The sequence below is a fragment of the Ruditapes philippinarum genome, unplaced genomic scaffold, assembly GCF_026571515.1.
Source record: "Ruditapes philippinarum isolate M1 unplaced genomic scaffold, ASM2657151v2 ctg351_1_1_1_1, whole genome shotgun sequence".
Taxonomy (NCBI): Eukaryota; Metazoa; Mollusca; class Bivalvia; order Venerida; family Veneridae; genus Ruditapes; species Ruditapes philippinarum.
In genome coordinates this window covers 547,903-575,037 of record NW_026864352.1, presented here as the reverse complement: position 1 = coordinate 575,037, position 27,135 = coordinate 547,903, and the positions used below count along the sequence as shown (strand labels likewise).

Sequence of the window (27,135 nt, the reverse complement as noted above, 5' to 3'; positions counted from 1 at the left end):
AGAATTGTAAATTTGGGTTTGCAGCGCATCCCGCGAGGAATGATGGTATTTGTGAGGGAAATTGCAAACCTGGATATGAAGGATCAGCATGTGAAAGTAAGCAAATGAAATAGCTCCTTTACTTTGAAATCAGAGTCAAACAATTAAGTATACCAAATTCTGCTCATTGTAATATCAGTTGAAAGTTAACAAAATTGCATCAATATGCTGATTGTTTTATTCCTGACTAAAAATTATGATCTAGCATGGAGATAATCTTGAAAAGTTCTTGTGTTTATTTTACTATGGTGCGACATATACACCCCTTTATTGATTTTTGTATAAAAATTCCAATGTACATAGGTTTCATGTAGATCTACATAAATTCAAAGATATCTAAGTTTACATAATGGATTCGTTGAATCTCTTCTTGACAACAATGTAAATAAGACTTGTTGCTTGTGTTTAATTTTAAGATAACATTTGCAGAAAGTTCCCACACTGGTGACACCGATGAAACAACAGACAACACAGGCATTATTATAGGTGTAATCATCTCATTGTTGCTTATTATTCTTATAATAGCCGTGGCTTGTTGTTACTGGTGAGTATACCAGCACTTGTCTCTTCTAACTGTCATACTTTGTCGTTATTTGTTAATATTGAGAGCTATTGGCGAGCATAAACGTAGTTTGTTGTTATTTTAAGATTATGAACGTAGTTTGTTGTTTCTGAAAGATTATGAACGTAGTTTGTTGTTATTATTGGAAGATTACGAACGTAGTTTGTTGTTACTACTATGTTATATGAACGTAAATGTTATTGATTTTTACTAGAAGATTATGAAATTTTGTTTTAGTTAGAAGATTATGAATGTAGTAGTTGTTTTTTTTAACAAAATTATGGATGTAGTTTGTTGTTAATACAAGATCATTAACGTAGTTTGCTGTTATACCAATATTAGAATGCAATTTGTTGTTAGTACAAGATTATGAACGTAGTTTGTTGTTTTTTCAAGATTATGAACGTAGTTCCTTGTAATCACAAGATTATTAAAGTAGTTTGTTGTTATTACAAGAGTATGTACGTACTTTGTTGTTATTGCAAGATTATGTTAGAAGTTTGTTGTTATTACAAGATTGAAATATTACAATATTATGAAAGTAGTTTGTTCTTTTTACAATATTATTATGAACGTAGTTTGTGTTAATTACAAGATCATGAACGTAGTTTGTTGTTATTACAAGGTTATGAACGTTATTTGTTGTTATAACAAGATCATAAAAGTAAATTATGAACGTAGTTTGTTTTAATAACAAGATCATGAACGTTGTTTGTTTTTATTACAAGACCATGAACGTTGTTGTTTTTATTACAAGATCTTGAACGTTGTTGTTTTTTTAGAAGATTATGAAAATAGTCAGTTGTTATTACAAGATCGTGAACATAGTTTGTTGCCTTTACAAGATCATGAACGTAGTTTGTTGTTATTACAAGAATATGAAACTATTTTTTTACAAGATGATGAACGTAGTTTTTTGTTATTACAAGATTACGAACGTAGTTTGTTGTTATTTCAAGATTATGGACGTAGTTTGTTGTTATTTCAAGATTATGAACGTGGTTTGTTTTTATTACAAGATCACGAACGTTGTTTGTTGTTATTACAAGATCATGAACGTTGTTTGTTGTTATTACAAGGTTATGAACGTATTTTTTGTTTTTACAAGATTATGGACGTAGTTTGTTGTTATTACAAGATTATGGACGTTTTGTTGTTATTTCAAGATCATGAACGTATTTTGTTGTTATTACAAGATTATGTACGTAGTTTGTTGTAATTACAAGATTATGAATGAAGATTGTTGTAATTACAAGATAGTAAACGTAATTTGTTGTTATTACAAGATTATGAACGTAATTTGTTGTAATTTATTATGGATGTAGTTTGTTGTGTCGGGTGTACATGTATATTAAGTGATTGTCTTTGTGTTGGGTGCATATTAAAGTGATGATTTTTTTATGCAATATGTTTATTTTTTACGCGTCACAAAAAAATAAAGTGTTCTTTTAAAAGGGGGACATACAGGAAAAAGGGCATGATACATTTTTCAAAACCCGTAAGGGCTTAAATTTTTTTGAAAAATTTTCAAAAAAATTTTTCATGAGCCACCATATTAATAATACGATCTATTCTCTTTAATGTAAATACCATTAAGGTATATAAACCGATAGTTATAAATATATCGTCAGTAACTGACAACACAAGATGAGTTTTATAATTTTACAGGAAGAAGCGTCAGTCTGGAGATTACGTCATGGAGGACGAGGAGATGGAAGATCCTACACAAAAAGACCCAAACACCCTATCTGTCCATACAAATTCACACATGCAACCGTCTTCACCTTTGCTCGGCCATTCAATGGGTAAGCATTCCAATTGAGCCTGATCGAACTTTAAGTTCCAAAAACGGTGCATTCACTCGCTTGAAAAGTTAATGTTATGTATATTCCGTGTTCTTAGTGACGACACAAAAATTCCCATCAACGGCATGGGTAGTCAACATAATGAATTCTCTGCCTTTTATTGAAGGGACGTTGGTTCCATTTCTATTTAAGCCTAAACCATGTTGCCACAAACCCGGGAAAATGTTAGTTTAAGGAAACCCCCTGGGGAAATTTGTTTTAAAGCCATTTAAAATTTTTTTTAAAACGAACCCAAAAATTTATATTTTACCCTTTAAATGGGAACTTATAGTTTAAATTCTTCAAAAATAAGAAAACACGTAAAAATTTCATGAGGGAAAATTCTTTAGGGTGACTAGGGAAAAAAAAATTTTTGCAAAATTTTAATTTTATATAAAAAATTTTAACCCTTTTTTTTGGGAAAAGTATCTGCAGGTTTCCTATGAACTTAATTTCCATTTAAAAATATAGTAAAAGTATAGATGAAATTCGACATAAAATTCTATAACGCTCCTGTATTTAGCGAATTATATACATTTACATAGATATGATAGAACTCGACGAGAAGCAAAATTTTGCTGTGTACGCTGGTCCTGGACGCGGACAGACAGAAGAAAACACGCCAAATGGTATGTATTCCTTAGCAATCATAGCTTGAAATATCATTCATTTGGTCAGTACAATAAAGCAATATCAATTTATATTTCATACAGTTGTAATAATTACTTAACCATGTAAGTAAGTTTAGCATTACCAGGAAGAATTATGTGAACTTACAATCGTATAATAAAGTTCCTTATATCATTGTCTCTAGGGAGTTACGTTTGAATATTTTGTACACAATTTGCTCTTATTCTCAAGTTTTTGTTTGCTTAACAATGGTGGCAACGTATACAACAAGACCGAGCTGTTTTTTTCCTCTTTTTGAGAATAACTTTAAAACAGGTCATATCAATTTATTGAATGAGCGATTTACACTCAACAACTTACAAAATGCACCAGTCATATTTTATTTTTTTATCATTTAATGTGAGTAGTAATTTGCATTAAAGTTGGAGAAGATATTTATTAATTTCAAAGACAACAGGAATTTTATTTTAATATTTAAATAATCATTAACGTATTTTATCAAACAAAGACCCTGGGTGGAAACATATAAGCTGCAAGGTAATTATGCAATATAATGTTAATTGAATGAAATTCCTGACGATGTTTGTGGCTTTTATTGTATTTTATTCGAAGTTGTTATTTAACGTATATATAAACGTTGAAATTTCTTCAACTGAATCGATACATTTAATACAATAAAGTTCGGTAATGAATACATGTTTGTAAATGTATATTTTCCGTTGTTTATCACTTAAAGTTGTATCTCAATGTCGTTAACTAACATTCGAGCGAAAAGAAAAGAAATGAACTCATATTACTTAAATACTCATGATTAATTTTACTCCTGAGACATATCGTAAAAACACAATAATAGGAAACAAGATATTTTATTGATCGAAAATTAATGGGAAGACTGGAATTAAAATAGATAATTTCATATTATTGTTTTAAAAAAAGGCAATGGGCTGGACCAGAATAATCCTGAGAATAATGGTGCCAATGAAGCAGACGACCGTGAGAACGATACAGAAGACGGTAAAGTAGATGACACTGCTGGCAAAAAAGAACGATGTACTTCATCTGTAGTGATGGAGATTGGGAAAGGTGGCAGGGTGTTGTCCGTATCAGACGGTGATGAAGCGCAATCGCCAACATTTACTAAAGAAGGTAAAATAACTGTTTCATTTTGTAACTACTTGTACTACCCGGATTCAAATGTTCTATTTTATGTTATCACTAGAAATGCTTATATTTTGTTATCTTTGTATTTGATCATAAAGAAGTAAGAAGCAATGGCATCACTGCAATAAGTTTAAATGCAGTCAGACTCGATTTGCCAAAGTCTGTACTGGTAAATGCAACACTACCCTCGCACCATAGCACAACTAACAAAACTTGAAATATTTTCAATTCATTCATATATTGGCAAAACGGCATTTCAGATGCCTTTGACCATTTACACATACTTAATATGGTCAAGATATACAGTTTATATAAATAATACACAACTCCACATTTAATTCTTTGAATAATAAATAATCACAAAACATCAATCACCAAGAAAATTTAAACTCATAAAGAAAAAGAACTCTAAGAAGCAGTAATATTTTCAAGGGTTAATTTATAAACTTTGGTTATAAACTTGGAGAGTCAAAATTTAACCATATATCACTGGAACCTAAACTATCAAGTAACGTTTTAACTTTATTTGACCAAGAATTTGTGTTCTAAAAATTACATAGCTCCCTAAATTTTTATACATAGGCGTGTATTGATTACTTATTATTTATCCAGTATTTCAAGTCTCTCTCTTTCGTTAAAACTGACAAAGGAAAACTGCCCAATTCACCTAATACATCTTCGAACTACAGGAATATGTTTACAAAATTTTAGATGTAGTTTATCTATTTCCTTAATATCATAAACGCCCCCAAATTTCTGAAACGTACAATAAAGTAGGTAGAACCATAGAATCAAAAAGTGAAAGTTTAATTACTCGACTAAATAATGACAAGAGACTATTATATGCTTTGAGAGCTTGGCTGGAGAGCACTATAACAGCATTGTTCACATTTCCATAAAAATAAAATTAACGCCTAAATAACAAAAAATATGTACAATTTTTTACTACTCACAATTAATAGACCATTTAAAAGAATTAAATTATATTCTCTTTTCGAAAATACATACTTTGAATTTTTTATGTAAATATTTAGCCCCATTTAATTGAGCATTGATATTATACAATCAAGTTGGACTTGCAAGCTGTGTCTGTATTTTGTCATAAATAAAACAATGTCATCCGAAAATATAAATATATACATTGATACCTGGTTCAATCTATCTGATAAATAATTTAATGAATTACAGACGGGGCAGCTTTGAAAGCTTTTGTTTCACAATAAAAATTTTTTTAGCATGTTCACAGAAAAAATCAAACCAATTTTCTTCAAGTTTATAATTCAATAAATGTTTATTATTATCTTCTCGTATATGTTTATCATAAGTGAGGACATCAGATTGATACATTGTACAAAAACAATCTAATCCAAATTAAATCGGACAATGATCTGAAAATTAACTTGTGGTTAACAAATAATCAACAACACTAACATAATATGGTGAATGTTTTGGTACACTTTGCGCGTTGCGTTGTCGATATCGTTATCGCCTTTTCGTCCTGTTTCTAGCGAAGCACGCCAAAAGTGTGTTCTCGTGCGGTCCGTTGTCGCGATGTCGCCCTGTCGCTTGGCTTATAAGACGGTCCTTCGATTTGAACCGAGCGGCAATGTGACATCGCGACAACACGCTGCACGACAACGAGCCATTTGGCGTACATCGGACGACAAGAAGAAAGTCTGACAACGCACCGTTTGGCGCGTTGTCCTGTTTTCGCTAGCGCCAACACGAGACACAAAAGCGTTCCAATTCAGCCATCAAAGATTTGAGTCGAGCGACATCGCAACTCACGCTGCACGACAACGCGCCGTTTGGCGTGCTTCATAAGCGACAAGGAGACAGTGCGACAATGCGCCGTTTGGCGCTTTGTCGTACTGTCGCTGGCGAAAACACGACTCACAAAAGTGTACCAAATCAGCCACCATACAAGAAGCCCTACGGCTACGATTTAAACTGTATTATGTAAACACTGTTTACGATCATTTACCATTTACAATAAACTTTCTATTTCCTTATATAAAGATAGCAATTTTAATCCAAAACCATTTACATGAATATCACGAAAACTCAAGTAACTAAATCAAAACAATAGCATTATGATCAATGTTTCTTGTAATACATGTATATTGATTTTTTATAGATAATAACAACTCAGCTATAATGCTTAGCTTTCTTATTAAACTTTTACATGGGACAAGAAAATGAACAAAAACCCTGGATATCAACATTTGAAATTTTTGAATTCCATGCTTTGGTAAAAAGCAAAACGTCAAACTCGTTAATATAATTCAGAAAAACACTGACCAAGCCCTTGTATGTTCCATATGAGGAATATAACTGCTCCTTGATGACTTCGAACATCCTCCGTTGCTCCTCGGTACAAAGCCCCGTTTATGTAAAGTTTATCAAATCGTTATACAGCATCCGTGTGCCTCTCTGGCTTTTAATAGAAGCGGGTTTTTTCTGCGCTTCTTTTTATATCTATCATTTCTTTTTTGTTATAAAATATCTGTTTGATTCCCAATTTGTCCAGGGAGTGATTGAATCTATATGCAATTGGTCTTTTTTTAATTGATGTCAATTTACCATCTCCATGTGCCTTGTTAATTCCACAGTGCTCAAATCCTTCTCACAAAAAGTGTACATGGTATTAAATCTTTAGGATTTTAGATATTGGCACCAACGGTATTTATGTTCCAGAACAATGTATATCACTTAGACAAAACCGGTTAAGAGTATGTGAAATATAGCATAATAAATTACCTTTCTTTTACTAAAGTGTAGACTTAAAAGCAAACAATGGTAAGGATTAAGTTCACGAATCCTCCGACTTTTCCTTTGTGTCCTGAGTCTGCCACAAACTCCACTTTTCGCAAAATAAAAAGGCAATAGATGTTCAAGCAGTGATATACTGATAATTTGTTTTTATTGTAGTTTGTCTTAAAGTAAAATATTGTTAATATAAATAATAAGAATAAAATTGTGAATGCATAAGAATATGTGGATAAACATCAAATAAAATACAATTCCAATTGTGTTACAATGGTGTAATTCTAGTCTGTGTTAAACTAATTGAAATCTAACTGGGATAATATTTAATTGAAAAAAATTCATTTGCAATGTATAAATGCTATCTATGTCATGCCACCAAACACATGGTACCACAATTGAAATAAGAATCTCTCTTTTTTGTGCTACCGTTGGTACTGGTGTACATGTCATGGCGTATTTATTCTCATGTATGTTTTAAATGTTTGTACCGTACATGTTGTTTTAAATGTCCATTTTATATCTATATTCCGAATTTTTTCTAACCTACATGAGTTCATTTATTTCACATACCTAATGTCAAATGATACTGATGTTTCTCAGCGACAACCAAGATGACAGATATACTACATGTAGTAATATTTCTGATTGTACTTTTCCTATGCTGACCAATTACTTCTTTTGTCCGAACATGGGTACAGTTATTTACTCAATTATATCAATCTTATAGTAAATGTAGCTATTGGAGAAGAAAATGAAACCCACGATGACGACAGCGCATTTGCTGACCCGCCACATAGTCCACTAGGAGCCGTTCGAGCTCCATTAGCTTCCGAGGAGAATATTCTGGCTAGTCTAGGTCCTAAAGAGGTATGAATGATTGTACTTTCCCATAAAAAGACACTCAATTTTAACCCTATTATAAATTGGGGTGCTTTAATAAAAGTACACTTGCTTGATCTTTGCAATGGCCAAAAAATGTTAAGTATTAGACAAGTTATAACCAGATATAAGTTAGACTTAAGAGGTATATCAATTAACAAGTTCATGGAATTATGAGATAAATATGTATTAACTTCATCGACAAAACTATCTATTTAGATGGAAGATGATCCGGCGGACAGACCTGGTGGATTTGATGACGAAGGAAAAGACAGAGAATCAAACAGGTCAAGGTCAAGTAGCTCATCCAGCTCCAAATCAAAATCCAGCAAGTCAAGTAATGAAGAAGTGACGGAAATGTGACCATATCATGTAGAACAATAGTAAAATAACCTGAATATATAGACCATCTATGACAATAATACATTATCATATATGCCAGTACAATTGTAGTACGGTGATTATTACATTTAAACATTGAAATGTTTTAATAGCAATGTCAATAGTAAAGTGAACCAACAATAAAGTGATATTAACGCGTAAACTAATGGTAAAATAATATTCAGACATGACTCTAAGATTGTACATTAATAGGAAACAAATCAGTATGAACGTTTTTCACGAATATATCTATAAAAAGTGACATTTAAACGTTAGCCATTAGGAAAGTGCCATTTTCTTGCAGTCTATAGGAAAGTAATATTTACGTGTCAGTCTTTAGGAAAGTAACATTTACGTGTCAGTCTAATAGGAAAGTAACATTCACGTATAAGTCAATAGGAAAATGACATTCATGCACGTGTAAGTCAATAGGAAAGTGACATTCATGCACGTGTAAGTCAATAGGAAAGTGACATTCATGCGCTAGGAAGTTAATAAGAAAGTGATATTCATGCGCGTGGAAGTCAACAGGAAAGTGACATTCACGCATCATTCAATAGAAAAATGACATTCACGAGTCAGTCAATAAGAAAGTGATATGCACGTGTAGATTATTAATTAATTAACATTCTGGTAAAAAATTGGTAAATGATATATAAAAATAAGGATATATTGTAGGAGACATTGCATTAGATATGAAACTTTTGGATGATACTACGTGTAAAAATTGTATATGTAAATATATTACAATGTATTTTGATAATTGCATATAATGTTCCGTTTTGTCTAACTAAAATTCATCAATATAATGTATAACTCAGTAACCTTTGATTTTTAGGGACAATACAGGAATGTTTATCTCAACATTCTTTTGCATGTATCTACACAGGCATACTGTACATGTCTTTTCTACTAATTTCAAAAGTGGACATTTCACTGTAATGTTCACTTTTGCGTCATTTGTTTAATGTCTGAAATTAAATTTTTTTTTTAAATAAATGATTTAATGGTGAACAAAATATTTTGAAACCACTTGTTTATATAAATTCTGATATCAAGTTATCTCCATATCGCTATACATGTATATACAAGTAGTAAGCCCTGTATCATATTAACATATCTTTTATATCTTCTAAAATCATAGAATTCATATTTATATAAAATATAATATTTTTGCATTATACATCGAAAGTTAAAAAAATTTATTATTATTGTATTATTCACCATTGCTATTTTATGTTTTATGTGCTAACCTGTACACACGTGCTAATCTGTACATCCTTGCTAACCTCTACACTGGTGCTTACCTGTACATTCGTGCTAGCCTGTACATGCGTGCTAGCTTGTACATCCATGCTAGCCTGTACATGCGTGCTAGCTTGTACATTCGTGCTAGCCTGTACATATGTGCTGGCCTGTACATCCGTGCTAGCTTGTACATTCGTGCTAGCCTGAACATCCGTGCTAGCCTGTATATTCGTGCTAGCCTGTACATATGTGCTAGCCTGTACATATGTGCTAGCCTGTACATTCGTGCTAGCCTGTACATCCGTGCTAGGCTGTACATACGTGCAAGCCTGTACATTCGTGCTAGCCTGAACATGTGTGCAAGCCTCTACATTCGTGCTGGACTGAACACACGTGCTAGCAGTACATAAGTGCTAGCCTGTACATACGTGCTAGCCTGTACATACGTGCTAACCTGAACATACGTGCTGGCCTGTACATCCGTGCTAGCCTGTACATATGTGCTGGCCTGTACATCCGTGCTAGCCTGTACATATGTGCTGGCCTGTACATCCGTGCTAGCCTGTACATACGTACTAACCTGTACATCCGTGCTAGCCTGTACATACGTGCTAACCTGTACATCCGTACAAGCCTGTACATATGTGCAAGCCTGTACATACGTGCTAGTCTGTACATCCATAATAATAATAATAAAAATGATAATAATCATCATCATCATCACATCATCATCATAGCAATAATGTATTGTACATAGCAACTTCATGCGTTGTAGGATAAACGAATGACTGAAATATTATGATAAAAGAGTATATACATTTTTTGTACATATAATATTGTTCGTACTTTTTTCTTTTGATAGTGATACTTTGTCATAAAAACTCTGCCAGAGTTTTCATGGAAACAAAATGTATTCTTCAATAAAAATCAATATTGCTATTTGGGTATGATTGTTTTATTATGATAAATTTTATTATGATATAAAGATACCATTTTATAGCTTATATTTTGTAACTTGTTAATAGCATATACCTGCAGTGGCGAGCATAAGTAAGTTACTTCACTGTTGTATCTTGCTGTACAATTTTTAACTTTAACAACATGCCTTTTCTTAAATTAGTTTGTTAAAGGAACTCCACTGAGGTCTAAATGCCAGAAAAATTAAATTTCAAAATCTTGCAAAAATCAAGCGAAGCACTTAAAATGGAAAAAATCTGCAAAGGATAACAAAAAATATACCCAGAATTAAATTGAAAATTGGGGTTTTGTCCGATTCATAGTCGGATTTGAGTGAAAAACGTTGCAATGCTTTTCATGTTTGGGTCTTTTTGCAAAGTAAAATAATGATTATTCTAGAAAAACGAGGTATAGAAACGACCTGAACATTTGCACACAAGTTATGGTCCAGATCACATTAATTGGTACTCAATATCTGCAAATTATTTACAGTCCCGTCATGTCAAAAAACCTCAGTGAAGTCCCTTTAAAGACAATGAATTATTCAATGAATGTATTGTTTTTTTTATAATTTTGTTCTCACTTTTATTCAAACTTTCTATTACTATGAAGTTACATTCTGATAAATGAGAAGTATGTTTTGTAAGAATGTAAAATGCCTTACGGGATTCGAACCCCAAATTGGTGAGTCCAAAACTTATATTGATGCTTAGGACCTATATAAGAAATGTAGATTTATTGTTTGAGTCATTATTTGCACAAATAAACATTTTAACGAATGTACATATATACTGTCTTTTTCGCTTTGATTTTAAAACTAGCCACATTTGTTATTTTGTTCAGTTGACAGTTGTTGAAATTTTGCTAAATGATAGTCATGTTTGTGTGTGTGTGTGTGTGTATGAATATTGTCTTAAATACTGCATGTACTGGAGCTTTAAACTATTTTCCGGATTAAATTTGTGAAAACATTGATATTGTTATGTTTTGAACATATACGATTTCTTGTTATAATTATGGGAAAACTAATTCTGAAAAAGAAAACAACAACAACTAAGTATGGAATTATCAAGTTCGTACATGTAGATTTGTTGCACATATTCGAAATATTTTTAGAATTTGCAGATAACACACAAATCATGATGTAATTAATTGAGGCATATAACCTCAAAATTAAGTAACGTTATGTCTAATTCATCCACGAAAAATTTGATTGAACCAAGGGCTTGATAGAGATTGGACTTTCCATTATTTGGTACGAACAGACCATAAAACCGAGTCAGCGAGTTTTAACTATAACTTCCGAGTGCTCGCCTCTTTCCAATTTTTTTTTGGGTTGCATTAATTTTTGGGTTGCATTAAATATATTACATTTCGTCAACCTATCTATATATTCGAAAACCGGACAAAAACCTCACTGTATTCTCATTATATATTATGATGTAACATAAGTGTTATTATTATTATCAAATGTGATTTGCCCTCGCCTATATGCCTTATAAAGGAATAAGACAGATGTTTGAAAGACCCTGGGTACAGTAAGGTGTCACTCGGAGTCTTTGATATATTTAATTAAGTTTAGGACTTGCTTTGGCCTGTCTTCTGCAACAGTACAACCGTACTCCCTGTAATGACATCTATTTGTTTTAGCTATCACGCAGTTTGACAATCAGACAGTAAAAGTGACCTTTGTATAATACTTGTCAAAAATGACTTATTATCAACAAAAACCAGTCCCATAACACGTGTTCGAGTACTCTTAGTTTCCCAAATTTAAGGTATTATGATTTTAATGAAAATACAAACATGTACATCTAATTAGGGATACGGACAAAAGCCCCCCCGGACGAAAGCCCCCCCATCTAAAAATGACAAAGTGGACAAAAGCCCCCCCATGAAATTTTCACATAGGACAAAAGCCCCCCCCCCCATAAAAAAGTAAAGGTAGGACAAAAGCCCCCCCCCCATAGTCAATCAAATTTAATATAGTGTATTAAAGTTGTGTTTTTTATGTGTTTAAAAGATATGTATGGACATCACATGTAGGTGACATAGTGCTTAGGATATTAATTTGATCCCTTTACAAATGTGATTAAACATTACTACTCTTCTGACCCTTGTTGTGTATAGGAAAAGCTATGAATTCGGTATCGCATGCATACATTACTTAATGTTTTATCATAAACTTTGTTATCACTTCAATATATACATTATAAATAAACATTTAAACAAATTCTTTTCATTTTTATTTAAAAGTTTGTGTGAAATTTGATGAATTTGAGCACCTGTACGAGTGAAAAAAGATGGGGGGGGGGGCTTTTGTCCTACCTGTATTTTTGATGGGGGGGCTTTTGTCCTATGTGAAAATTTCATGGGGGCTTTTGTCCACCTTGTCATTTTTAGATGGGGGGCTTTCGTCCGGGGGGGCTTTTACTCTACTGCCATGTATCAAAACAATTGTCGCGGTAACTGTCGTGTACCGTATCAAGGGTCGCGATTTACGGTCGTGTATTCGTGTAACCTATCAATCGTCGCGGCTTACTGGCATGTATCATATCAATCGTCGCGGCTTACAGCCATGTATCATATCAATCGTCGAGGCTAACTGTCGTGTATCATATCAATCGTTGAGGCTAACTGTCGTGTATCGTACCATTCGTCTAGGCTGACTGTCGTGTATCGTATCAATCGTCGCGACTTACTGCCGTGTATCGTATCAAGCGTTGCGGTTTACTTTCTTGTATCATATCAATCATCGAGGCTAACTGTCGTGTATCATATCAATCATCGAGGCTAACTGTCGTGTATCATATCAATCATCGAGGCTAACTGTCGTGTATCATATCAATCATCGCGGCTAACTGTCGTGTATCATATCAATCGTCGAGGCTAACTGTCGTTTATCATATCAATCGTCGAGGCTAACTGTAGTGTATCGTATCAATCATCGAGGCTAACTGTCGTGTATCATATCAATCGTCGAGGCTAACTGTCGTGTATCATATCAATCGTCGAGGCTAACTGTCGTGTATCATATCAATCATCGAGGCTAACTGTCGTGTATCATATCAATCGTCGAGGCTAACTGTCGTGTATCATATCAATCATCGAGGCTAACTGTCGTGTATCGTATCAATCATCGAGGCTAACTGTCGTGTATCACATCAATCATCGAGGCTAACTGTCGTGTATCATATCAATTGTCGAGGCTAACTGTCGTTTATCATATCAATCGTCGAGTCTACCTGTCGTGTATCGTATCAATCGTCGAGGCTTACAGTCATGTATCGTATCAATCGTCGAGGCTAACTGTCGTGTATCGTATCAATCGTCGAGGCTAACTGTCGTGTATCATATCAATCATCGAGGCTAACTGTCGTGTATCATATCAATCGTCGAGGCTAACTGTCGTTTATCATATCAATCGTCGAGGCTAACTGTAGTGTATCGTATCAATCATCGAGGCTAACTGTCGTGTATCATATCAATCATCGAGGCTAACTGTCGTGTATCATATTAATCGTCGAGGCTAACTGTCGTTTATCATATCAATCATCGAGGCTAACTGTCGTGTATCATATCAATCGTCGAGGCTAACTGTCGTGTATCATATCAATCATCGAGGCTAACTGTCGTGTATCGTATCAATCATCGAGGCTAACTGTCGTGTATCATATCAATCATCGAGGCTAACTGTCGTGTATCATATCAATTGTCGAGGCTAACTGTCGTTTATCATATCAATCGTCGAGTCTAACTGTCGTGTATCGTATCAATCGTCGAGGCTTACAGTCATGTATCGTATCAATCGTCGAGGCTAACTGTCGTGTATCGTATCAATCGTCGAGGCTAACTGTCGTGTATCGTATCAATCGTCGAGGCTAACTGTCGTGTATCGTATCAATCGTCGAGGCTATCTGTCATGTATCTAACAAGCGTCGAGGCTAACTGTCACTTTTCGTATCTAGCGTCGTGATAATTGTTGCTTATATTGAATCAATCGTCACAGATTTCTGTTATGTATCGTATCAAACGTAACGGCGTATTGTCATGTATTATATCAAGCGGCAATGATTATTATTATGTGTCGTATCAAGCGCCATGAAATTTGTTCTTCATCGTATCAAGCCACACGGCTTAGTGTCATCCATGAGTCGCATGTGCCGTCATCAAAACACGACACAAATGACACTTAAATTACAGACCCTAATGGGCATCATTAGGCAGTAGCTTTGTACTATTTTTAAGATGGTATGAGACATTTTTTCCAGTATTAACAAATTTAATCATCCAATTTATTATCATTATTATTTCTTTAGTGCCACATTTTTATCCAAATTTTGATTTAGAGGAATTGTTTTTAGATATGAAATAAGTTTTATTTTATTTCCATTAGAGTTTTTAATCATTAAGATAGCCCTTATCGGATTCCGTACATCAGCATTACTGATTGTATATCTGAATTACAATATTTACGAGCCATTTTTTGGGGTTGAGAGATAATAATATGCACGTGTTTGAAATTTTTACTGGGATGGGCTTATTCTAATGTTGTAAGAACTTGTTGCCCAACCCATGCCTTTTGATATATACTCATAATTTGTATAATATGTTTGAAAACATGTATTTGATTCAATACAATATGTTTAAACTAATAATATGCACGAGTTTGAACTTTGCATAATATTTTGATCTCTTACATATGGCGCGCAAACAATTTTACACACAGCTTACCTCGTGCTTATTGAGTACATGTATCACTATTTTGCGGAAAATACATGCTTCAATAATTGACTTACTTAATAATTGAGTATGATTAATGCCTGAAATGTTTCTACAGCAACCATGGTGTACCTGGAAATAATTAAACGATCAATTTGAATCCATCAAAATTTCAGAAAATCTTTACATATCGTAAATACTCTACTTTTACTGGTTTAACTAATAACTTTCTACGGCCTTATTTTAGTGCTGTCTTGAAGCAAGATTCCGTTGAATACCTGAAATATTTTAACTTTCACAGTAAACAGTCAAAAGAAGTAGATTATAATAATAGGTGGAAACAAGAATCTTGAAGATTCCGACTATTGTCTGAAATGATGCTTCAGTATTTCTCCAGTCTTTATTTCTAAAATGAAAGCTAAAATGTCGTATGCCCGAAAACGGATCATAAAATTGTGGGTTTGCCAAATATTGTTACTGAGTGTCCTTATAGCACAAAATATATAATATCAAACATATTTTCTTCTCTTTCCCCCCACTCTTCATTGATTTAAAATGTTCAAATTTTTGCGCTGTAATAAACCGTTCTGTAGGATACCTATATACAGTTTATGAATTTCACATCACGGTAAATGAGTAAATAAGAAAACTCAGACTTGGATTACACTCGTTTTTTAAAAGTTAAAAATATTTGTTTTTAAAGAAAATTCATTTCATCTATGACACAACATCTTTAAACAGTCAACAACCTATAGCCAGGTTCACGTACTTTTACTATGTTGTCGCTCAATTTGACTGCAAAGTTTATCGCTTTGGAAATTTAATCTTAACCTTACATTGGTTGTGAAATAATGGAGATTACGTGTCATTATATTATTTATGTTCATTTCAAAGAATGAAAAATATTGACGAAATTTACGAGTCATAAACAGATGCAGATCAAACGTTTCTGTAATAACTAGCTCGACTCGGATCGTTTGATGCACAGAAAATTCGCACGTTCATTACTTACGTTTGGGTATGAACCGATCTACTACTGCATTAGATATATGTGTTAATATAGAGCGAAATACATCAAGTAGAACATATCTGTACCGACATATACTATCACTGAGTATATAACTAAGAGAGCAGTGGATTTATGAACACTGGAAAAAAGAAACCCGAAACAAAGCTGCGTCATGCTGAATGGTGAAAAAATGAAACAGAGAGGAGCCAACTCGGGTAACTCTCGCCGAGACAGTAACGGCATTGCTGGCATTATCAGTGACGGCAGTGGTGACTATAGTGACCAGAGGAAACAACAAGATGGTGGTAAAAGAAGTCGAGCAGGAATTAGTGCACCGTTTAGTGTGATCAACAATATAATACTGCCACTACTCATCGTGACGCTGCTACCAACTGGTATCATGATGATAGTTTACTCAAGTACTGACTGTGATGGAAGTTTGTCAACTATGATATCTCGCATTCAGAACAAAACTTTATATGATATCTATATGGAGCTATGGGGCAATTATCTAAGTGGAATTAGTTTTTTCACGTTCGCAGTTGTATTTGGATATTACATATGGGCTATATTATGCACTAGGATGATACCAGGAAAAATCGTGAAAGGACCATTGACGCCAATGGGAAATATTCCTGAATATGTAGATAACGGGTTAAGTTGTTACATTATAACAATGGCGGGGCTTATCATACTGACCGTTATTCTAAAACTCAACAACCTTACCCCTACCATTGTTATTGACCAGTTCGGAGAACTTGCAGCTTTCATGCATATATATTCGTTCATCGTCGTGTTTTTCTTGTATATCAAGGGAATATATTCCCCATCGAGTTCTGATAGTGGGAAGACAGGGAAAGGCTTTATGTTCGATTATTACTGGGGTACGGAACTTTATCCTCGTGTGTACGGAGTGGATATCAAGGTACTGACAAACTGCCGTTTTGCTTTGACTGTCTGGCCAATACTTGTATATTTGTGTGCAATAAAAAGCTACGAGCTTCATGGTTTCGTTGACAGTATGATGATTACAACAGTTCTACAACTTTTTTACATCACTAAATTTTTCTATTGGGAAGCGGGATATTACGGTACCATGGATATTTCTCAAGATCGGGCAGGATTTTACATCATATGGGGTTGCATGAGTTTAGTGCCTCCACTTTACCCTTTAGCAAGCTACTACCTCGTAAATCACCCTGTTCGCATTGGTCCTGTCTGGACTACCGTTATCTTAGTTGTGGGTATTGCATCAACTACAGTTAATTATTTAGCGGATCATCAGAAGCAAATAGTTCGTAAAACAAACGGAAACTGCAAAATATGGGGCAGAAATCCGGATATAATTCGTGCCAAATATCGTACAGAATCTGGCAATACAAGGGAGAGCATACTACTTACTTCAGGATGGTGGGGGTTATCAAGGCACTTTCATTACGTCCCAGAGATATTGCTTGCCTTCTGTTGGACAGTTCCGGCGGGATTTGAGAATTTATTACCCTACATGTATATCATATTCTTGACGGTGCTTTTGGTACACCGTAGTTTTCGTGATGAGAAAAAGTGCAGTACCAAGTATGGGGAATATTGGCAAAAATATTGCTTGAAAGTAAAATACAGAATCATACCTTACGTTTTCTAATGTAGACTAATAAACGTAACATCGCTTCAAAGAAAAACTTGCATATACATGTATATTTTATTGAACAATGTTTTTAATGATTCATTCTTTGCTGGTATAGATCGTGCTGTGTTTAACAATTACTTTGTTTTGAATAATTACTTTCAAAAGTGTATTCAAATAAATATTTTCTGTAATGTTTTAACCCCCCCCCCCCCCAATTATATTGTCATTTTTAGTTTCACTTTATCTTGTGTTTAACCACAAACAAAATGTTGAAATCAGACATAAAGAAATTATAACATTTCATGGAAACAATAAATTGAATACGAATTCACCCAGATATTTATCAATATTGTTGCTGATCATAACTACACGTATATGAAAGGTTCGTTAAAACATATGAGCCGCGCCATGACAAAACCAACATAGTGCGTTTGCGACCAGCATGGATCCAGACCAGCCTGCGAATCCGCGCAGTCTGATCAGGATCCATGCTTTTCACTTACAAACCCTTTAACAAGTAGAGAAAGTAATATATTCTCGGTGATCGGAAGTAACTCGTGCTTGTAAATCGCAAGACAGGATACACATATAATTCTATAGTCTTTCAAGACAAGGGTACAGTCATTTCGTCATCTACTGTGTACATGTATATATGCAATAACCTGCGTCATTCATACAGAAACTAAGTTTCAAGTTACTGATGATGCACATAAAAGAAGTCAAGATTAAACAAAACTATAAAGATCGCATAAACTTCCTACTATGTCTCGTCAGATTTCTGATTCATTAAAAGGTTTCATATTAAACAAAGAAAGAATAAGGTACACAGGGAAGTTAGTACAACATTCTTTCAAAATGCTCCTGTCAAAAACATAATGAAATATTATATATATGTATAGTTTGAGTCAACAAGTAGACCCACTGTTAATGTGAATCAGGACTTTATAAACTATTCGATACAATGTACCATTTATAACATAACTTCATCAGCATGTACATATCCCGTACGTTTGACATTTCACTCAAATGTTACTACTTTAATACTAAACAATGTAATTTTTAAATTTCATGTTTTTGTACATGTATGACTGCGTAAGTTTTATGTTTTGTATCAAAATTTAAACGAATTGCCGCCAAAACGCAAAGGGGGTTATAGATATGAGGGGAAAATATGTGCATTTTTTCTAGGACAAAGAATGTGTCCCAGTTTTTTTAATACTACAATAATAGATATCGTATGATATAGATATACATCTGACGTGACGTATGTGTATCACACAATATATTCTTATGTACAGCTGCTTTTTATGACATTTATAGTGATTTTAATTTCCCTCATTAATCACAAATTATAAGCTTTTTATACAAACTTATGACAGACATCATTTTTACAAAAAAGAGACAAATTATTTCAAAGTCTCGCATCTTTCGGCAAAATGTTGGTCCATTTTTACATAAAAATAATAAAAAAATAAAACAATAAAGTTTCATTTTATCATGTATATCTTTTATATACATTTCACACTTTTATGTATGAAAAAATATAAAGGGTAATAACTTTAAATATCTCTAAAATAATGCAACAAAGAGTTATTGTTCTTGTGCAGTGAACTTTTCCTTAAGGTACTGAAAAATTTACAACATATTTCCTTAACGGGCCACCCTGTATGCGCAAAATAAGTGTGTATGAGTTATGAAACTTTTATAAACAAGTCATTGAATATTATCCGAGAGATTACATAAATAAATTTTTAAAAGACAAAAATAAAGAGAAAAGTTGACCTACTGAGGTCTAAGGTTTGACCCTCTGACCCATAGTTCAATGCAGTTGACAGTATTTTTAGCCTATATATATACCTCTTTTAAAGTGGAGTGTAAAATTAGGAAGGTTACTATTCTAAATAATGTTATATTAAAAAAAAAATTAAATAATTGAAATTTTTACAAAGGGCAATAAACTAAAAAATTATACAAATGTACCTTAAGAGCTTAAAGTTCTTACGCACTGCATTCTAAATAAAATATTTTTCATTTCTGAAATTTCAAGTTTGAATTTTTTTTTATGTTATGCCTTGACAGAAGTTAAGTATGTAAAACGCAAAGACGGGTCAATATACGCCCAAATGTAAATTTGATCGAGTAATAAACAAGTGGGTCCATTGGCCCTAATGCGCTCACCTGACTACTAAATGCAATTGATATAAAAAAGTGAAGTTACCAGGTCACGCCCGTTTAACTCACAACGAGTGAAAAATGTCCATCGGTAAAAATGTTGTTAGAATTCCGTTCCCGTTGTGAGCACCAAATTTATGAACGAGTGACACGATAAACAAGGTGTTTTTCTAATTTTTGAAAATTACGACATTTTATGAAAAATATCGGATTGAGTTTTCGGAGGGATAGCGATTGTGGTTTCCCGATTATGCAATGTAAAGTTTTTTTTGGTGTGGAAAATTTTGATGGAAATACGTTTGCGAAGCCAGGTCCACTCGGGGTTTACTGGAAATAGAACAACTTTTCTTTGACCCTAATTTAATTGAAACGTCGATTTCTGGTTGTTGACGTTTTTTGTGGAATTCAACCTTTAAACAGATGCCACAATCTTCGCGTAAATTATTATCTGAAAGTCTTCGTAGAACGGAAGCCTATATCTTTTTTGCTTTTAATTTTTTTTTGAGCCACCAATAACTCGTTGTGAGCAAAAAAAACCTAGTGGTTGTCTTGGTTTTTAATAGTAATTCAAATGGAAGAATTTACAAATTTTCAATCTACCAAAAATTTCAAAAGTTTTTTTGTAAATGTTTTTCTTTTGCAATAGTTCTTTTTTTTTTTTTTAAAAATTTAATTCTTTTTCATTTTTAAAACCCAAAATAAAAATTTTGGTTTTAAAGAAGAATTTAAAAAGGGGAGAAAATATTTTTTTTATTTGTATACTTAGGTGGACGATGAACCACGCGGTTTTTTATGATATTTCAAAAAAATTTTTACAACCCTGGGTGATACACACTTTAATTTGTTTTACCCTGAGCTAAAGACGGCCAAGTTATTAAAAAAAACCTATCAGGAATTTGAAAAAATCCCCCTGAATTCTTTTTTTGTTTTTTGGCCCAGTTTTATTGTTTTTAAAAATTTTAAATTTAATGTGAAGGTAATTAAGGGTCAAGGTAAAAAATATGGGGTTGGGGAAATTTTTGCCCAAAAGGGAAATTGTTTTCCAAAAAATAATTTAAATTTCCCACTTTTTAAAAAGGAAATTAAAGGGCCCAAATTTAAAGTTTTTGGATTTTTGGGAAGGTCTTTCCACGGGAAAAATTTAAAAAAAAAAGATCTTTAAAGGGGGGTTTGTTGTTTAAAAATTGGTAGATCCGTATACTAAAAAGGGAATTATTGCCCAATTTTTTTTTTTTGGAAAATTTTTGATTTCAAGGGGGAAGTCTTAGGGCAAGGCCCAAAAAAATTTTAAGGATTTTAAAAGGGCCTTGTAAAGAGTTTTGGGTCCCAAACTTATGCCGGGACTTAGGGAAATTTTAAAATTTTTTTTGGGAAAATTTGATTCAAGGAAAAGGCCCATTCGGGTAAAGGGTTAAAAAAATACGGGTCCGTGGAAATGCAAAGGATGTTGTTTTCAAATATAAATAAAACCCTTTTACAAATTAAAATTTTGGGCCCAAATTTTAAAAGTTTCGGAAAGTTTAGGATTAAAGGGACTGACAGACGGACAGTTCAAAACAATTGCCCCCCTTTGGGGGGTATGACAAGTTTGCAAAAATTTGCTGCTGGGGAAAAAACTTTTTTAATTGCGGGGTGGTCTTAAAAATTAAAATTTTTTCACCATTAAATTACTTTTAAAACCATAACCCCAAAAGTTTTGCTTGCTAAAACAGGTTAGGGTGCTCAAAACGGGGTTTTAAAAAAAAAGGGTATATCTTCGTTTTAAAAAATTTTTTCGAAATTTTTTTTTCCAAAGACTTGTGGGATCTTTTTGGGTTTAAAAATGCAAAAAAACTCCCCAGAATCGACTTTTTCAAAAAATTTTAAGGTCAAAGAAATTTGTCTAGTTTTAAAGTAGGGGTAAACGGGCCGCAGGTATTAAAAATTTTCCCCCAAAAAGGCAATTTTTACATGTGAAATCCCGGAAAACACCCGCTAGTTTAACTGCATTTTGATTTTTTACAAAAATGTCTTTCTTTCAAAAATTATAAAAAAACTCCCCCTTGGTTTTACGGTCAAAATTTTAAAAAGATGGGTGCTCAAAACGGGGAAAGGAATTGCTCAAACTTTTTTACAAAGGGAAAATTTTTCACTCTTTTGTGATTTAAACGGGGTGAGGTTTTAAATTAAATTTTTTCCCCCAGGGAAAATTTTGAAAACTTTGGGTTAGAATTTTAGGGAAATTCCCCATCCAAATTCTAAGCTCAAAGGCCCTTGTATTAGAAAAATTTTTTTTTTTTATTTTTTAAAAAATTGGGCCCCCCCCGGGGTTAGGTTGAAAGGAAAAAACCTATGACCCCAGGGGGGGGCCCTTTTTTGCCCCTAGGGTTTATAATTGAAAAAACTTTTTAGGGGAAAATAATAATTTATATATCAAAAAATCTAAGCTCAAACCTTGGGGTTTTAAAAACAAAAAGTTTTTTTTAATTTTTTAAACTAATACATAAAAGGAAAAACCTATGACCCCCCATGGGGGGGGCGGGCCAAAATTTTGGGACCCCAGGGCTAAATTTTGGAAAACAACTTTTTGTAAGAGGAACCCTATAGGTGATATCATATGCCAAATTTCAAATCTCTACAAGGCCTTGTATTTTCAGACAAGAAGATTTTTTAATTTTGCATTTTTTTCTGACCTTCGGTGACCTACTTATGCAACCGACATAACATTTGAAACAACTTTGGGCAGGCGGCACCAAGAATCATTCTGGTAAAGTTTTGGTTACTGTTGGGGGGCAATAGTCATTGGTTTTCTGAGGTGTGATGTTGTTAAAGAAAAATTGTTGCCGCACGACACACGACGACGGACGGTCGGGGGATCAATTTAGCTCACCATGGAGCACGTTGTGCTCAGGTGAGCTAAAAAAAACTTATCTTATCAATTGAGGGGATAAGACCTAGTCTTCATTGAAAGACATCGCATTTTCTTTTTTTTTTACAGTTTGAAACACCCAAGTTTTTCGGAAAATGTGAATTGTTTTAAACGGATTTGACCCATGTAAAAAATAGCTTCAAATCCGCGGTTACGTCTTAATATTTGGACTTGGATAAGACCCAACCAAGAAACTTGTCTAAAAATGTTTTATCTTAATAATTAACGGTCATTTAACCTTATGATACTAAATGACTAAATATTTGGACTAGGATAAGACCCAACCAAGAAACTTGTCTAAAAATGTCTTATCTTGATAATTAACGGTAATTTAACCTTATGATACTAAATGACTAAATATTTGGACTAGGATAAGACCCAACCAAGAAACTTGTCTAAAAATGTCTTATCTTGATAATTAACGGTAATTTAACCTTATGATACTAAATGACTAAATATTTGGACTAGGATAAGACCCAACCAAGAAACTTGTCTAAAAATGTCTTATCTTAATAATTAACGGTCATTTAACCTTATGATACTAAATGACTAAATATTTGGACTAGGATAAGACCCAACCAAGAAACTTGTCTAAAAATGTCTTATCTTGATAATTAACGGTCTTTTAACCTTATGATGCTAAATGACTAAATATTTGGACTAGGATAAGACCCAACCAAGAAACTTGTCTAAAAATGTTTTATCTTAATAATTAACGGTCATTTAACCTTATGATACTAAATGACTAAATATTTGGACTAGGATAAGATCCAACCAAGAAACTTGTCTAAAAATGTCTTATCTTGATAATTAACGGTCATTTAACCTTATGATACTAAATGACTAAATATTTGGACTAGGATAAGACCCAACCAAGAAACTTGTCTAAAAATGTCTTATCTTAATAATTAACGGTCATTTAACCTTATGATACTAAATGACTAAATATTTGGACTAGGATAAGACCCAACCAAGAAACTTGTCTAAAAATGTCTTATCTTGATAATTAACGGTCTTTTAACCTTATGATGCTAAATGACTAAATATTTGGACTAGGATAAGACCCAACCAAGAAACTTGTCTAAAAATGTTTTATCTTAATAATTAACGGTCATTTAACCTTATGATACTAAATGACTAAATATTTGGACTAGGATAAGATCCAACCAAGAAACTTGTCTAAAAATGTCTTATCTTGATAATTAACGGTCATTTAACCTTATGATACTAAATGACTAAATATTTGGACTGGGAAATAAGCCCAAAACCAAGAAATTTTGTCAAAAAATGTTTTTTTTAAAAAATTTAAACGGTCATTTAACTTATGATCCCAAAAAGACTAATATTTGGACTGGGATAAACCCCAAACCAAGAAACTTGTCTAAAAATGTTTTAAATTTTGTAATTAGGGTCATTTAAACCCCTTATGATACAAAATGATTCCGTGGGGGGGTTTTTTACCCTAGGTCAAAAAAACCTTAAGGGAACTAGGCAATGCTTTTTTGCCAAATATAGAAACTCTTGGCATAGTAGTTATCCACAGCAAGATGTGTTTTCCTATACATTAGTCTACATAATTAATACAATATATAACTTTTGTAGAGAACTATAAATTGATGCAACATGCCCAATATCTAAGATCTGGGCTCTGTAGTTTCACACAATAGGATTTACATGTGTATTCCTATACAAGTCTATATAAATCAAGTGACCCTGGGGTAGGCCAATATTGACCCCAGGGTCATGATTCATCTCAATTTTGTAAAGGTCAATAAGGAAATGCGACATGCTAAATATCTGAGCACAATGAAACTAAAATGTGTTTCCCTATATAAGTCTACATAAATCTTGATTGATAATTCCCAGGGTGGTGCTAATTTTGATCTATAGAAGCCCAAACCTGTGTTCTGCACATCGACATTCTGCACATGATAGGTAATATTTCTGCTAAAAGCTTTTTATTTCTTTCATTTGGCTCAAAAGAGCAAACAAGAAATTCTGAAATTTGTACAAAGTGACTAAGTGTGACCTTGACCCGAGGAAGGTCAAACCTGTGCTCTACACATTATATCATTATGGTTAATATTCTGCCAAGAAGTTTCAATTTCCTTTCACTGATTCAAAAAATACAGGCAGATGGACGACCAGATGCATAACACCCCCCCCCCCGCAGAGTTAATTTAACCCAAGGGCTTTTATTTGAACAAACTTAGAAGACGGACGGACGCCGGACGAAAAGCAATCACAAAAGCTCAACCTGCCAATATTATATTATATTATATTATTATTATTATTATTATTGCTTGGGTGAATAAAAACAATTAGAAATAGCAATAAAAGGTGTTTTTTTTTATTAAATTAATTAATTTCAAGTAAAATTTAATATCATCATAAAAATTTCAACTCCATGCTTAAACAAATATTTCCAAACAATTGAAATTTCAGGTCATATTAAGTTTGTCATCCTACTAAATCTTATTTTAAAGTAACATTATTCCCCTTCATGTGTTGATGGAGGGTTTTCAGATCAAAGTCAAAATAACTTTAGATTTTGCCACCATTGTTTCAATTATATAGTCTAGTTTATGTGTACAATCAATAATTCATGTGACTCACAATCCTATAAATATTATTTGGAATGTATTGTTTACATTCTTTTGATAAAAAAAGTGGGGCAGTCTTTTTATACATGCATTTTAGGCAGTTGTTGTATTTCATCCATAACTTTTTAAACTAGAACTGCCACTATCATAGCGTGAATACCCCCGCATACCACTTTGTCAGAATCAACAGTGGCCATTTAGAGCTCAAGGACAACCTCCCTGCCAAATCTGAGGTTACTAAGCCAGTGCATGGCTAAGTTATGTATTCTACATGCTTCAAATGTGAAAATGTCAAAATCAATACATTGCGGACAGGACATTCTTTAGCAATTGAGAAGAAAAGCTTTTTTTGTTCAAAGGTCCCTGTGACCTTGAACCTTTGACCCAGTGACCTCAAAATAAATAGGGGTCACCTTAGAGTCATGATCAACATCCATGCCAAATATGAAGACTGTGGGTCAAAGGAATCGTAATAAGTTAATGGGTGGACAAACTTTTTGAAGTCAAAGTTCTATGACCTTGACCTTTGCTCCAGTGACCTCAAAATCAAAAGGGGTCATCTACTAATCATGATCAACATCCATGCCAAATATGAAGACTGTGGGTCAAAGGAATCTAAAGTTATTGGGCAGACAAACTTTTTGAAGTCAAAGTCCCTGTGCCCTTGACCTTTGACCTGGTAACCTCAAAATCATTAGGGGTAATCTACTAATCATGACTAACCTCGATTCCAAATATGAAGACTGTGGATCAAAGGAATCTTAAGTTATTGGGCGGACAAGCTTTTTGAAGTCAAGGCCCCTGTGACCTTGACCTTTGACCTGGTGACCTCAAAGTCAATAGGGGTCATCTACTAATCATGACTAACCTCCATGCCAAATATGAAGACTGTGGGTCAAAGGAATCTTAAGTTATTGGGCGGACAAGCTTTTTGAAGTCAAGGCCCCTGTGACCTTGACCTTTGACCTGGTGACCTCAAAGTCAATAGGGGTCATCTACTAATCATGACTAACCTCCATGCCAAATATGAAGACTGTGGGTCAAAGGAATCTTAAGTTATTGGGCGGACAAGCTTTTTGAAGTCCAAGCCCCTGTGACCTTGACCTTTGACCTGGTGACCTCAAAGTCAATAGGGGTCATCTACTTATCATGACTAGCTTCCATGCAAAATATGAAGACTGTGGGTCAAAGGAATCTTACGTTATTTGGCGGACAAGCTTTTTGAAGTCAAGGCCCCTGTCACCTTGACCTTTGACCTGGTGACCTCAAAATCAATAGGAGTCATCTACTCATCTTGACTTACCTCCTTACCAAATATGAAGACTGTGAGTCAAAGGAATCTTAAGTTTTTGGCGGACAAGCTTTTTGAAGTCAAGGCCACTGTGACCTTGACCTTTGACCTGGTGACCTCAAAATCAATAGGGATAATCTACTCATCATGACTAACCTCAATGCTAAACATGAAGACTGTGGGTCAAAGGAATCTTAAGTAATTGGGCGGACAAACTTTTTGCAGTCAAGGCCCCTGTGACCTTGACCTTTGACCTGGTGACCTCAAAATCAATAGAGGTCATCTACTCATCATGACTGACCTCCATGCCAAATATGAAGACTGTGGGTCAAA

At 33.7% G+C, this 27,135-nt stretch overlaps 2 protein-coding genes across 2 annotated transcripts; both read left to right on the top strand.

Moving 5' to 3' along the window:
- Nucleotides 1-26: 26 nt before the first annotated feature.
- Nucleotides 27-11,443, top strand: LOC132725326 (uncharacterized). The gene is made up of 7 exons (XM_060710434.1): nt 27-96; nt 469-583; nt 2,270-2,406; nt 2,991-3,074; nt 4,012-4,221; nt 7,733-7,872; nt 8,104-11,443. Exons 3-7 carry the CDS (start codon nt 2,298-2,300, stop codon nt 8,245-8,247), a joined length of 687 nt encoding a protein of 228 aa, XP_060566417.1. The 5' UTR covers nt 27-96; nt 469-583; nt 2,270-2,297; the 3' UTR covers nt 8,248-11,443.
- A 4,568-nt stretch (nt 11,444-16,011) lies between these two features.
- On the top strand, nt 16,012-18,159 carry LOC132725325 (uncharacterized). The gene has a single exon (XM_060710433.1). The coding sequence runs from the start codon at nt 16,374-16,376 to the stop codon at nt 17,841-17,843; it is 1,470 nt and encodes a 489-aa protein (XP_060566416.1). The 5' UTR covers nt 16,012-16,373; the 3' UTR covers nt 17,844-18,159.
- Nucleotides 18,160-27,135: the final 8,976 nt, after the last annotated feature.

Coding starts and splice junctions, on each gene's coding strand:
- LOC132725325 (XM_060710433.1), top strand. CDS start 16,374: ATGCTGAATGGTGAAAAAATGAAACAGAGAGGAGCCAACTCGGGTAAC.
- LOC132725326 (XM_060710434.1), top strand. CDS start 2,298: ATGGAGGACGAGGAGATGGAAGATCCTACACAAAAAGACCCAAACACC. Junction 4,222..7,732: donor GCCAACATTTACTAAAGAAG/GTAAAATAACTG, acceptor TCAATCTTATAG/TAAATGTAGCTATTGGAGAA. Junction 7,873..8,103: donor CTAGTCTAGGTCCTAAAGAG/GTATGAATGATT, acceptor CTATCTATTTAG/ATGGAAGATGATCCGGCGGA.